At 41.4% G+C, this 13360-nt stretch overlaps 1 protein-coding gene and 1 long non-coding RNA gene across 2 annotated transcripts in view; one reads left to right on the top strand and one right to left on the bottom strand.

The window, feature by feature from the left end:
* Nucleotides 1-7379: 7379 nt before the first annotated feature.
* On the top strand, nucleotides 7380-13349 carry LOC123609609. Its single transcript, XR_006717857.1, has 2 exons — nucleotides 7380-7489; nucleotides 13039-13349. It is a non-coding gene; the product is annotated as an uncharacterized LOC123609609 (long non-coding RNA).
* Nucleotides 8827-13360, bottom strand: part of LOC123609591 (neuronal regeneration related protein) — a 28107-nt gene continuing 23573 nt past the window's right edge. The window contains exon 4 of the mRNA XM_045500724.1: nucleotides 8827-10573. Within this exon, the coding sequence (XP_045356680.1) occupies nucleotides 10448-10573 (126 nt within the window). The 3' untranslated portion in view covers nucleotides 8827-10447. The remainder of the gene's footprint in view (nucleotides 10574-13360) is intronic.

A 13360-nucleotide genomic window follows, 5' to 3' on the forward strand; every position in this document is an offset into this window, starting at 1 on the left:
GTTTTTTAAGAAACTGCCAAACTGTTTTTCGGAGGAGTGTACATTTTTGCGTTCCTGCCAATGAAGCATGAATGAGCCAGTTCTTCCTCATCTTCGTCAGCCGTCGTGTGACTATTTTTTAGTTTATATTCTGATAGTGTCTAGTGAAGTCTCACTGTGGTTTTCATGTGCATTTCCCTAATGGCTGATGATGTCGAGTACCTTTGTGTCTTATTTGCTGTCTGTATATTTTCCACATTGAAATGTCTCTTTGTGCCTTGTGCCATTTTCTAATTGGAATGTTTTTTTACCATTAAATTTTTTTAAACTTGAGATATAATTAATGAATGAAACTCATCTCTTTAAGGTGTGTAATTCAGTAGTTTTTAGTGTGTTCAAAAGATTGTGTAACCATCACATTTTATGTTAATCACCCTAAAAAGAAAGCCCATATCTGTTAGCAATCAATCTCCATTCTCTCCTTCCTTGGTTCCTGACAACTTCTAATCTACTTTCTATTTCTATAGATTTGTCCACTCCGGACATTTAATAACAAACGGAATCATACAATATGTGGCCTTTTGTGACTGGCTTCTTTTACTTGACATATTGTTTTATTTTTTTAGCATTTTTTAAATGTTTGTTTACTTTTGAGAGAGAGAGAGAGAGAGAGAGAGAGAGAGAGAGAGAGAGAGAAACAGAGTGTGAGTGGGGGAGGGGCAGAGAGAGAGGGAGACACAGAATCCAAAGCAGGCCCCAGGGTCTAAGCTGTCAGCACGGGACGACATGAGGCTTGAACTTGTGAACCAGGAGGTCATGACCTGAGCCGAAGTTGGATGCTTACCCGACTGAGCCACCCAGGCACCCCTACTGGACATAATGTTTTCAAGGTTCAACCTTATTGTAGGAGTGCTTCCTTCCTTTTTATGGCTGCATAATATTACACTGTGTGGATAAACCACATTTTTTTAGCTATTTATCAGTTGAGGGACACTTAAGTTGCTTCCACTTTGGGGCTAATATGAACAGTGCTGCTATGTATGTTTGTATCCAAGTTTTTATGCGCACCTATTTTCAATTCTTTGGGCATATTTCTAGGAGTGGAATTGCTGAGTCATATGCTAAATCCATGTTTTAACTTTTTAAAGAAACTGCCAAACTGTTTTCCAAAGCTGCTGCCCCTCTTGACGTTCCCCCAACAGTGTATGAGTGTGTAGGAAATGTAACGATTTCAGGAAAAGGCTCTGCCATCTTAGATAAAACATTTCTTTCTGGGCAGTGAATTATCCCTCAGCTGAACTACTGATCTTGACCGCGCAGTGCTGCAGAGGGTCCATATGTTTAGTGATATAAATGATAGCCCCTCAGGCATCCTACGCACACAATGAGCAAGGACTCTTTCATACCCTTTCCCAGGGCCTGCCACCGCAATTTTCACATGTCCCTCTGAGCTAATCATCCTCCTTCAGGAGAACTCCCATCAAATACTCCCTCATTATCACATCTGACAAAGCAGATCCTAGCTGTTAATGACAAATTAAAGAGTTCTAGTCACCCCTCTCTCCTAGAAAGCAGTGCCCCTCAGTTCTGTAGGGAACATCTGCTTTTCAGAAACGAGTGTTGGCATTTTAAGGCGTGAGCCAGCAGGGAGATCACCCCTGCAGGGGCCTGAGGAGGAACTCTTGCTTGCTACCCTCTCCCAGAAAGCCAGCCCCTTAGGCACAAACAGCTCAAGCAAAGAGCAGGAGGTGGTCTAGGGCCTCTGAAAAAGAAGGCGCTGACTCCCTCCATCTCAGGGGTGATGGGAACAGCAGCACTGTGGTGAGGAGCATAGTGGAAACTCTGTGTAGGACTGGGTGGCTCCCTACAGCTGTTAGGCAGGAACCAGGACTCCCACTTTCTCAGCTTAGCTGTGTCATAGGGGAAGTCTCTGCCACGGACCCTATCATTTCTGAAAAGAAGCTGGGTCAGCTATGAACAAGCGTTCTTGGCCCGAGGGCATTAGGGGTGGTGAGAGATCCAGAAAATGGATCACAGGGATGCTGGCTGAAGGAACTGAGGCAGTTTGGCCTGGAGGAGAAACAGGGAAGGGGAGCAGGACGTGAGAGGCTGCTGTGCTGAAGGAGGAGCCTGCTTAGTCTGTGCAGCTCTGAGAGCCCAGCTAGGACCAAAGGGTGGGTGGAAAGTAATGGAAGGCGTTGGGCTCAGAAAGGTTCCAACTAATAATTAAAGCTGCCTAACTCGAAGGAATCAGCAAATTAATGCATTCTTAAAATTCTCTATTCCATGAGGCTTTCACGTAGCCACATGGGTCTCTCGGTGACATAGCTAAGCTGTGCATTAATGGGACTGTGCATTGTGTGAGGGAAGAGATTAATTTCGTACTGCTTCCAGTAGCTATGCTCAGGGGTGAGCCTAATGGACACACGCAATAAAATAAACGGTGACCCCCTTTTTCTGCCCTGATTCCAGAGCTGCTTGCTGCTCTTTGGGCTTTCCCCCAGGAGTGTTGGGGTCTCCGGGACTAAAAGGCTGGGAGTCTGCTCTACAAGCCCACTTCTCTTACCGTCCCACCCCCTCCTCCTGTGACCGTTAACCCAGCTCTTTTGGATATCCTGGATAGAGATAGAATGACATGTTTGGAAGAATCTGGGGGAATAGGATTTTACCACTAAAGAGATTTGACCTTGTGAGGGAATTAAATAAAGGCTCTAAGAAGAATTGCCAATCTCTACAGACTCATGGAATTTGCAGCTCAGGAAGGTTGATATCTAGGCTCTCCCCCATGTGGTCGGTTAGTGCCTCAGTAGACCATCCATCGATAGGCAATCTGAATCTTTTACTTGCCCCTCAAAATTTTTTGGTGCTATGTCTTATCAGGGTTTTACCCTTTGCAGTGCCTTAAGTTCATGGCCAGCTACTTTAAAGGCTTCCATCAGAACAATGGGGGAATTCAGGCATTGTGGCGGGGTGGGAAGAATTTCTGGCCAAGAGTGAGTTCCTCAAAATAACAGTGAATAGGTAGTTTTCTAGCTCAGAGGTTTTCAAACTTTTTGGTTCTTATACTAAGAGAATCTTAGTAAAGTCTGTATCATCATGCAATTTTAAGTTAATAAAGTTTTTCTTCATAAGTTTAAATATTTTCAAAGGGTATAATTGGGAGCATATTATAAATGTTAACATTTTAAAATAAAAGTTGTCTTTTTTTGGTAAGTGTATATAATCAAATCTAAACAAGGCAATTGATAATCTATCATTCTATTTTTAAAAACAAACTTACTAGGGGCGCCTGGGTGGCGCAGTCGGTTAAGCGTCCGACTTCAGCCAGGTCACGATCTCGCGGTCCGTGAGTTCGAGCCCCGCGTCGGGCTCTGGGCTGATGGCTCAGAGCCTGGAGCCTGTTTCCGATTCTGTGTCTCCCTCTCTCTGACCCTCCCCCATTCATGCTCTGTCTCTCTCTGTCCCAAAAATAAATAAACGTTGAAAAAAAAAATTTTTTTAAAAACAAACTTACTTAACTTGCAGAAATTTGACTTCCTTTCCCCTTGAACTCAAATTTTCATTCCATTTGTCCTCCAAAATTTTACTTTAATATAATTTTTGTTTAAAAGATTTTATTAATTACACATTTACCTTTAATAAAAATGTATCTAAATTAAATTTTTTAACTTTTATGTTCTGTGACCATAAAACTCTAAGCATTAAAAAAAAAAAATCTGTGTGACTGGGGTACCTGGGTGGCTCAGGTAGCCCCACATAGGGCTCTGTGCTGACAGCTCAGAGCCTGGATCCAGCTTCAAATTCTGTGTGTCCCTCTGTCTCTGCCCCTCCCCTGATCATGCTCTGTCTCTCTCTTTCAAAAATAGACATTAAAAAAAAAAAGCTGTGTGATTGAATTATCACGATTAGCAATACACTACTGATTAAAACAACATGAATACATTATACTAATTAATAAATACAAAAAAAGCAAATGCATCGCTTGATCTATTGCAAATGCATCACTTGATGAGATGAACTTTCTTCAGTTAGTTCATGTATCTGTAGAGGAATAGTATTTCTTGCTAGAAGGAGATTGGTCAACTTCAATTCTATTTCTATTTTTTGGTGTTTATAGATGTAAACTGCAGGAATTTAAAGTATTTTATTATAGCAATGCAATTCAATAATTTTGATTTCTGTGTCAGATGCCAAAATTCATCTACTGCAAAACATATTTTTAATCTTCCGTCACCTGACAACTTGATTAGGTTCTTCTTCGTTTTTCTTACAAGCGGTGAATTGGAAAGCACGTGACTTGCAAAGAGCTTTGTTCTTTTCATTAGCATAATTCACTTTCTTAATTTATGGGAAGTACACCAAAAGAGCTCTGCTAAGACTTATCACTGTTTTTATGCTGTTAACACTTTCACTTAGACTCACCTTTTAAAATTCTGTGTCTTCAGAAAAGATAGGAAAAACAGGTACATTATTCATTTCATTACACTTTTGCCAAAATAATGCCCTTTGATAAAATGCTTCGACCTATTTTTTGCTTTAAGCATGTTACCATTACTCGAGGGCTGCAAATTCAGCTCCTTTACAGAAAATGTCCGTCACAAACCTTATTGGCAGAACGAGGCTTTGTTGCCAAAACCAAGTAGCCAACTCAGATATGCTTTCTGTCAGAAAAAACTTTGACTTCGCTTTTCAATTCACATGGCTATTTTGAAGATTATTATACAAATCAGTGAAGATTAAAAGCATATCTTGTGAAACTGATCACTGGAGACAAATATTAAAATTATAAAGATCTAATGCAATTATTCCATGTTTAAGTTATTAAAATAAGACAATCAAAAGACTCTTTTTCATAGAAAGTAAGAACAGTGATAAAAGGCATGGTAGATCTCTGGTAAAACCGTATATTAAACACTGCTGACTGGCTTTGGAGAAGAAGAACTAGTATAAAAATCAGAACTACCACAATGATGTAGAAAGGTCCTAGGCTACTAATCAGTCTGGCAGCACATAATTTTTTTGTTATGAAAAAAATATTAAACATTTAATAAGATAGAATCTGATGAGAATGGACTATAACTGGAATGAATACTTTATGTTATGGTTTGATGCAACAGGTTTTGACAACTGTATTAACTAACACGCATCAAACCTGAAAACGCACAGGAAAGTTTATCCTTGGTTTTACCCACTTTATCTTGTAAAAACCAATGGTATTCCCTAAAGCCTCTCTAGTTACATTGAAAATAGTCAGCATTGCAAACCTATGTTGCTTTAGCTGCCCTAAGTTGTTTGTCTTCCCAGTTAAGATATATCCTAGGGATGAGTAAGGAGAACTGTGGAAAATAATTGTTTACGAGTACGTGAAGAGGCCATTTTTGGTATTCCATGTCTCTGACTGATTTTCTCCATGCTTCATTCTCTCAGGGCTCTCCCTCAAAAGCAAGGGGTTCTTTGACAAGAGAGTAAGCATGTGGAAGAGGAAATGGTATGATATAAAAATTGTTACTATTTCTATCACTCCACTTTACCATATGTATATGAATTCTAAAAAACCATATAAGCATCCAAACACCTTATTTCTGTTTTTCTAATGTATCACTTTTAACATGTGTTTAAGAAGGGGAAGCCAAAAGTTCTATGGATTTGTGATTAAAGGAACCTTTAAAGGACCACAAAGGTTCCATTAAAGGAAATTTTCTCTTTGCCACATTTGGAGATTTGTGGTCATATTAAGGGCAATGTGTTATATTAAGATTTGGAATAGGTGAAACTTATATCTTCATTTTTAGAATGTGGGGAAAGGGCTAATATGAATACAGACTGATTCTCAGTAGATCAATTTTAGTAAAAAGTATGATAGGTTTAGGGGATTTGGAAATTAATTCCCTTAGAACTATCCATGAGCATATACTCCTTGGAAACACTTCACATGCCCTGAAGCACACATACCCTAGTTTAAAAATCATGAACTTATCAGACCCCTGTGTAGCCTAACCTGACCCAGTCCAAGATTTTTTTTTTTTTTTTTTTTTTTTTTTTTTTTTACCATGGTCTTCTCAGTCACTGAGGCAGGGTCATCAGAAGTTTAAAAGAGGACCTGGGAGTGCAGATGGGACTGCTGCAGCCCCTGTTCTGGGAACAGTAAAGGGAAGCCTGTTCCCAGTCTGGTGTTCATACAGAACTACGCGTTCCCCAGCTACCAAACTAAAAGGTCTCAGAAGGTTCCCTGGCCCTTTGTTGGTGAATAAGCACATCACCGTTCCCTGAAACCAGGAATTTGTGTTGCAAACCCACAAGCCAACGGTGGCAGGCACATAGTATAAGAAAAGGAGAGGTTATGAGCACTGGATCTTGGAGGGGTAGTGGCCAAGAGGGCCAGAGGTGGCCCTCCAACCCCTCTGCTGCCAGATCTTCCAGTTTTCAAGGGAAGACAAAAAGCTGCATTTTCACATAAAACCTTCCAATTTGTACATGCTGGCAATTTAACGTTTTTATAAAGCACCCAGCAGGCAAAACAAGTCTACAGGTCCTATCTGATCCATGGCTGTTGGTTAGCTATCTCTGCCCAAAGGTGACATGGTTGTTTGCCTCCAAAGAGAGAACAGAGTGGTTCCTAATCAGAGTTTGTGTTTCCCGCATGGACTCCAGCTAGCGCGCTAGTTTTTTACCTCTGCCTCAGCAGTTATTAACCCTTAGCTTAGCAAGTCATAGTTGGGTCCCGAAGGTTTCAAGTGAAGCGAATCTTTCAAGCTTCATGGAGGCTGAGGGAGTTGTCATCAGCAAACTGAAGTCCACTGAGTTGAATAGAACTTTAGACGTCATTTATTCTAGCTTTCCTGTTTTTACAGTTTCCAATACATTCTCCAAATCTTCCCTTCGGGGGTGACAATACTCGTCTTAATAAATGGAGGCCATGCAACCCCAATATTACAGTTCTTGGATGCTATCCTTAGACACCTTCAATCTGGAAAGTTGAAACTTCTCTCTGGAACTCTAAAGACTGTAAAAACCTCTTCAGTGAAAGTAGCTATGATTCTATTTCAACCTTCTCACTTGCAGCCCCTGGCTTACAATTACCCTGAGTGCTTTAACTTCAGATGGTATGCTGCTTTTAAAATGTGGCCATAAACTCTTCAATATTTTTCTCCTTAGGAGGTAGAGCATAATTTCCTCCCTGTGATTGTGGGCTATATTTAGTGACTTGCTTCTAATGAATAGAATATGATAGATGATAGTGACTTCTGAGAATAGGTCACAGGCATTGTGGCTCACTCCCAGCTCTCGAATTACTTGCTCTAGGGGAAGCCAGAGGTCATGAGGACACTTAAGTAGCCTTGTGTGGAGGCCCGTGAGTGGAGGAACAGAGTTCTCCTGCCAACAGAGGATTCTCCAGCCCTAGTCAAGCCTTCAGACGACTGCAGCTTGGTAACATCTTGACAGCAAGCTCATGAGATCCTGAGCCGGAAGCACTGGCTAAATTGTTCCTGACTAGACTAGAATCTGTGAGGTGAGAAAAGTTTGTTGTTCCAGGATGCAGGGTGTGGATGTCACGTGTTACGTGGCAATAGATAACTAATAGAGATGGGTATAAAGCAGCCTGGGCCGTACCCCCTCCATGGCCGGCCTCATCACTTCTGTTTCCCCTTTAGCAAGGGCAGGGAGACAAGATGGATCCCCTCCCAGCTGTGATAACATACAGGTGATGGGAAGCTGTTGGGCAAGGAAAATGGCAGTTGTTTATAAGGTGGAAGGTAATTAAGTTTAAGGAGGACTTCTCTTATGTTCAGAAATAGGAACCTCTGGATGGAATTACCAAAAAAGGTAGTGGCAGCTCCGTTTTAAGACTTTGCTTTCAGATTGGACAAATTCTGAGTCCATGGAAGGCAGCTGGGATTTAGTTCTGCCCTAAGGCTCCTTTATCTTAATAAAAGTTGAGGGTAAATAGGACACTTCACCAAAATCTGAGATGTGCATTAATTTCAAAAGTAACTCCCCAGTGTAAAAGTCCTTCCTGACACACACATGTCAAGACTCGAGATTTCTCAGAGAGCATCGGATTGCCTCTCCAGAAACTGATCACCCAGTTTGGGGCAAGGTCACCTTCTGCCCCTCTCCCTTCTCTCTGGCCTTTATCTCAGAGGCCTGTTCCTTAGCCTCTGTTCAGGTGAAACTCAAGTGTCTGAACCCAGCCAGCCACTTTCGCACCTTGTGGTAAGGCAATGAAGTTTCACTGTCATTGGAAGGAGAAGAGAGCAGCTGTGTTTCTCATACAGGGAGAGGATGAACCCCCTGAATCTCTGGGTTTCAGGGTCACAGGAGACCTCCAGGAGTTGTGATGCCATTTTACCATGTGCTAGATTCCAGGTAGCTGGACCCCTATGAATTAGTGACTTAAAATCATGTCTCAAATTTGTATCTTCTTCCAAGCATACGCCTTTTATCTGTGTATTAAGTGCAAATATGCCATGAAGACGTGAGGGCTGGTATCTTTGGGATAAAGAATGCCATAAGGTAGGTCTTAATGGCAGGGAGTAAGAAAGAGTAAGTTTTGAGGTGTGTGGGAGTACCCTGAAAGGGGAAAGAGAAAGTGTAGAAATAAAAAGGGTCTTGGTTTAATTCTTCTTTGTATCCAGAGGCAGCTCTCCAAAACCATCCCGACAAGCCACTGCCTCACCCCTCATCTCATAAAACCTTCAGAAGGGAACGCACATGAAAGGCAGAGCAGATTCTATCTCTTTCCAGATTTGCCCTTCGGTCTACTTTTGGGGCTCTGAGGACACATGAATTAACATGAACCAGGGAAAGCATTCAAAAGTAGGCCTCTCCAATGATGAGCCAAGCCAGTTACCTTACAGCTTGCATATTTATTGAACAAAGACTACTAAAATAGCTAAAATACACTGGGTACTTGTGAGTGCATCAGTAAAGATCACATTGTTACAAAAGCCTGCATTTTCAGCAGCGCACAACTGCAACTCTACATAAATGCCACAGATGCAGAATACTGTTTTCTTGCTCTATTTACACAGCTGATATACCTATTCTAACAAAGGAGGGAGGAGGAAAATGCACAAGAAACTCAGGCCAGTGGGGGAGCAAGAAGAGAAAGAAGAAGTTACATGCATCATCTGTGTTAACAGTCAGAAGCATGACAGGGCGGGACAGAGCCTGCCTTGTCAAAGGAAGAGCTACAAGACAGTTATATAAAAATTAAGGTGGGCTTTCAGACTGGCTAACACAACAACAATCCATGAGAAGATGGTATTGTCTGATTTTATTTTTGTTTTATCCATTTCATTGGGAGCAAGGACAAAAATGTAAAATCTACACCTTGCTTCTCAAAACTGCCGGAAAAGAGTGCTCTGCCTTTAAAAAAAAAATTTTTTTATAGATAGGTTTTCCACCTTGACTTTTGGGAACGGTGTAATTTGCATATACCTACTCAGATGCCAGTGTTTTGGATTTTTTTCTGGAGGGCATGTATTTTAAAAGTTTGCCCTTCCCCCCCCACCCCCCCCCCATATCCTTTCAAACAAAAAGAACCAAAAGAGACACCTAAAAATGCCTGTCAAATTATTGCTTGTCTTTCTCTAAGCTAGGCAGGCGAGGCTACCGGAAAGAAGAGATTTGGTAAGTAAGTTACAGTTTTGTGATTGCTCCCGCTCCACTGACTGCATGTCCATGAGCGCCAGCCGATGAGACGTGAGTCTCTTACTCTCTCTGGTAGCATTCGCCAACCTACCACGCTGAAGAAGAAAGCCACACTGAAGACACGAGGAAAACAAGTCAATCCGGTCTAGAGAACAACATTCAGGGAAACAGAGTACCAACACCTTCTTAGAACATGGAAATAAAATATAACTCCGTCAGAGCTACCTCGCCAAGGAGCATGTTGAAAGTCCAAAATAGCACCATTCATCAGTGTCTCAGGTCCTGTGGCAGCATCTCGGTCACTTACCACAAGGAAACAATGAGTTTCAAACTACTTCTATACATCAAAAGAGTACATGGATAAAATATAGAGATATACAGACAATTGATGAACATAAACTACTAGGCTTGTTACATCTAAATGAAAAAAAAAAAATGGGGACTCTCAGCCTCTGCAAGAAGCAGTAGGGAGCTGTGTGAGTGAAAAGGCAGGAGTGGACCGGTTGTGTGACAGCAGAGGGAGTCTGAGTTGTGGAAGACATCGTCATCGAGAACCAGGCCTGAAGGCCCACCTGTAAGGGTTGTAAACGTGGATTCACAGTGTGAAATTCTGAGCGTTTTCATTTGAGTCAGAATGATTAAAAACTGGTTTGATGATACCTATTTGTCCACTGTAAATTCTCTAAAGCAAGGCTCAGAGTCCCATAGTTTCTTCTTATACTTGATGATTTACACAGAAAAAAATCCCATATATGATACCATGACCTCATCAATACCCATACACCATATGTAATACAAATGGAGGTGTTAACGATTAAAAAGAGTGGAGGTAACTGATGCCTGGGGAGTGGAGTTCACTGCTGCCAAGTGGAGTCAGGGAGGCAGCCTCAATCTTGTCATCCTTCTTGCGGTTCACCTCCTTGGGGACAGGAAGGCTTCCCTGAAAAGCAGGTGGACCCACACACAAACAGATGGACACACACACACACACACACACACACACACACACACACAAAAGGCACTTAGTCATGCTTGTGAAACCATTTGAAATTTTTTGCCTCTCCCTCCCGCCTTTTATCCTTGAACTCCCGATGTTTTGCAGAGTTTACATATTAAACACAGTTCACCTGAATGTAAATATTAGGTCTGTGGGGGCATGAAGTAATTAAACACTAGCTGCCTTGGCTTCAGTAGAATCAAGTGCTTCTCTGATGGCTGTGCCCAGCCATGTGGGAGGCAGCATTCCCCAGAGTCAGGTTTCTGAGGACAGTTTCTAGTATCAGACAGGGCCCAACATGAGGTTGGGTAAGAGGTGCTCATGAGCGTTAATACATTTTGCTTAAAGCATTCAATGGCTGTGGAGGTGGGTAATTGCCTGTTTGACAACATATAATAAAAAAATGTTTAAAAGAATATCACAGCTTGTACAGATGTAATTTATGTATGGTTCATTCTCTGAACACCTGGCCCAGTCCATGTGGGTCTGATAATCAGAATCACAAGTGGTACCAAAGGTGGGAGTGGGAAAGAGGAAGACAATGTGAAACCCAGGCCAGGAGAGAGTGAGATCAGCGAGTTTGGCCTGGGGCTATTCTAAATCTGTCCTCACAAGCCTGGTAAGTGAGGTGTTTGTGCTTCTGTCTAGAATAATCCAACTGCAATGTGACTGATGCTCCATCAAGCACCTGCGAGGAAAAGCTCTCCATCATAACCAAACAGCAAGAGGGCAGGTCAAGGAAGCCCGTTTGCCCAAGGTGTAATTGAAAAATACAGGGCTAACCCTGTATGCCCCAATCAGATATGAAAATAGTGATTTGACAACAGTCTGTCTGTCAGCCAAACCATTAATTACTGTAGTTGTCTCAGGTACATTATCCAATATGGTTTTAAGAGATTTTTTTTGCCCTTTTTGCTCAGGTGACATATTCCAATAGGACATTTATAACAAGCTATTTTGACTGGATATGAGTAAAGTAATAATCTTGCTCTGAGGTCTGTAAATTATGGCATTTGAATTTCTTTTTAAGAAGAATTCAGAAGTCAGGGACTTTAAAACAACTTGAAATTGAATAAATGTTTTCAGCAGCCCCAGGATGAACTAAATGTAATAGATAATTTAGCTTTAATAAGTCTTATTTACTGTATAGATTTTTCATGTTAAACATCTGGTATGCCTAAATTTGGGTTTAAAAATTTCAGACTCTGCGAGCATACTACATTTCCGGATGTATAGAAAATCCACTCGGTATGTACTTCAGTGTTCCAGTCTTAGACTGTGATTTAGAAGTTGTTTTGGCACAACTAAATAGCAATAGGACAAAATCAGAAAATTGAATTAAAATATAATTACCACTCACACACAATTAAGGATCTAGGTAAGTTTCCAAAAATCATTATATTGGGCAGTCTTTTACAGTTGTGAAAATAAATTTAATCATGACGTTTTGGCATACAACCCCAAGATTTTTTTTAAAAATCCACTATAATCCTGGTGCTTTTAAAATGTGTGTTCTTGCTCCTCTATCAGCCATCAGCACGTTTCAAGATATGGAAGACTTAGGTTTTGGATAAATGAAGAATTCAATGGCTGCTAATTATCACAGGCCAGGAAGGGAAATCAAAAGTTCTTAAGTGTTATTTCACTCAACTGCACTCTATACGTGACTGGCCTTAAAGTTGCTTACTTTAGTTCATACTTTGTTCGTTAATATAGAGTGAATACATAGAACATTTGTCTCTACGTAAGTCTCTGTCTTACTGATCTTTTACCTCCGTGGAAAATACACAGCAAAACCAAATGAAGAGTTGGGTGGGATTCTGGGTAATTTGGGGAGAGGTCTTTCCAGACCAAAAAATACGAAGGAGATTATTTCAGATTTGAAAGTACCATTTTTACTGTTTTTTTCTCTTCTGAGCCCCCCCAAACATTTATGTTTTCTTTAATTTTTCATGTTCTGAGTGCCTACTGTGGCTTGAGTACTCAGGTTTTAAGGCTACCAAGATTAAAACAGAGGCAGAAACAGTCCCTGTCCATCCTGCCCTTCAGCAACTTGCTGTATAGGAGATACCCAAGTGACTGGACCCTGCAAGGAAGTGGCGGTAAGCCATGCAGGCAGGTGTGCTAGCAAAGCACCCTGAGGGACCACAACCCAACAAGCCTAGGGGGAGAGGAGCTCCTGGGGAGAAAAAGTTCTGCACATCCTCCCTTTGGAGGCTGGAATTTACTAGATTTTAGCCCTTAATCCCTGTCCCTCATTTTTTGAAAAAAAGAATAAAGTCTGCACCCACTGAAGCAACTGTAGGCTTCTGCAGCAAGGGGAAGACTACAATGTAGTCTTATTTCTCCAGAAGTTAGGCCTTGTAAGAATTCAGGCAAAACTAATCCTGTCTTCCTCCATTATCCAGCACATAATGGCTCCCAAGGACTGAGGATCTTCAGCAATCTAGAAGGCTGGAGAAGCAGGAACAGATGTGTCCAGTGACTTCCACAGACCGGTGCTCCTGGATGCTCCTGTGGCTCATCTACCTCAAGCTGGGTGGTCCCTCTCTGCTGAGGACTGTTAGTGTATGAATCCCCCAATTACTCAGTCATGTGGCTCGGATCAAGTAAGTCAAAATTATTTTTCTCTATTATGCAAAGATATGCTTTTCTACAAAGAAAGTGCTTGGGAAGGACAAATATGCTTAAAGTACTCTTCACATATGAAGAGAGGAAAGAGATTAACAG

Source organism: Leopardus geoffroyi, chromosome A1 (assembly GCF_018350155.1).
Source record: "Leopardus geoffroyi isolate Oge1 chromosome A1, O.geoffroyi_Oge1_pat1.0, whole genome shotgun sequence".
Classification (NCBI taxonomy): Eukaryota; Metazoa; Chordata; class Mammalia; order Carnivora; family Felidae; genus Leopardus; species Leopardus geoffroyi.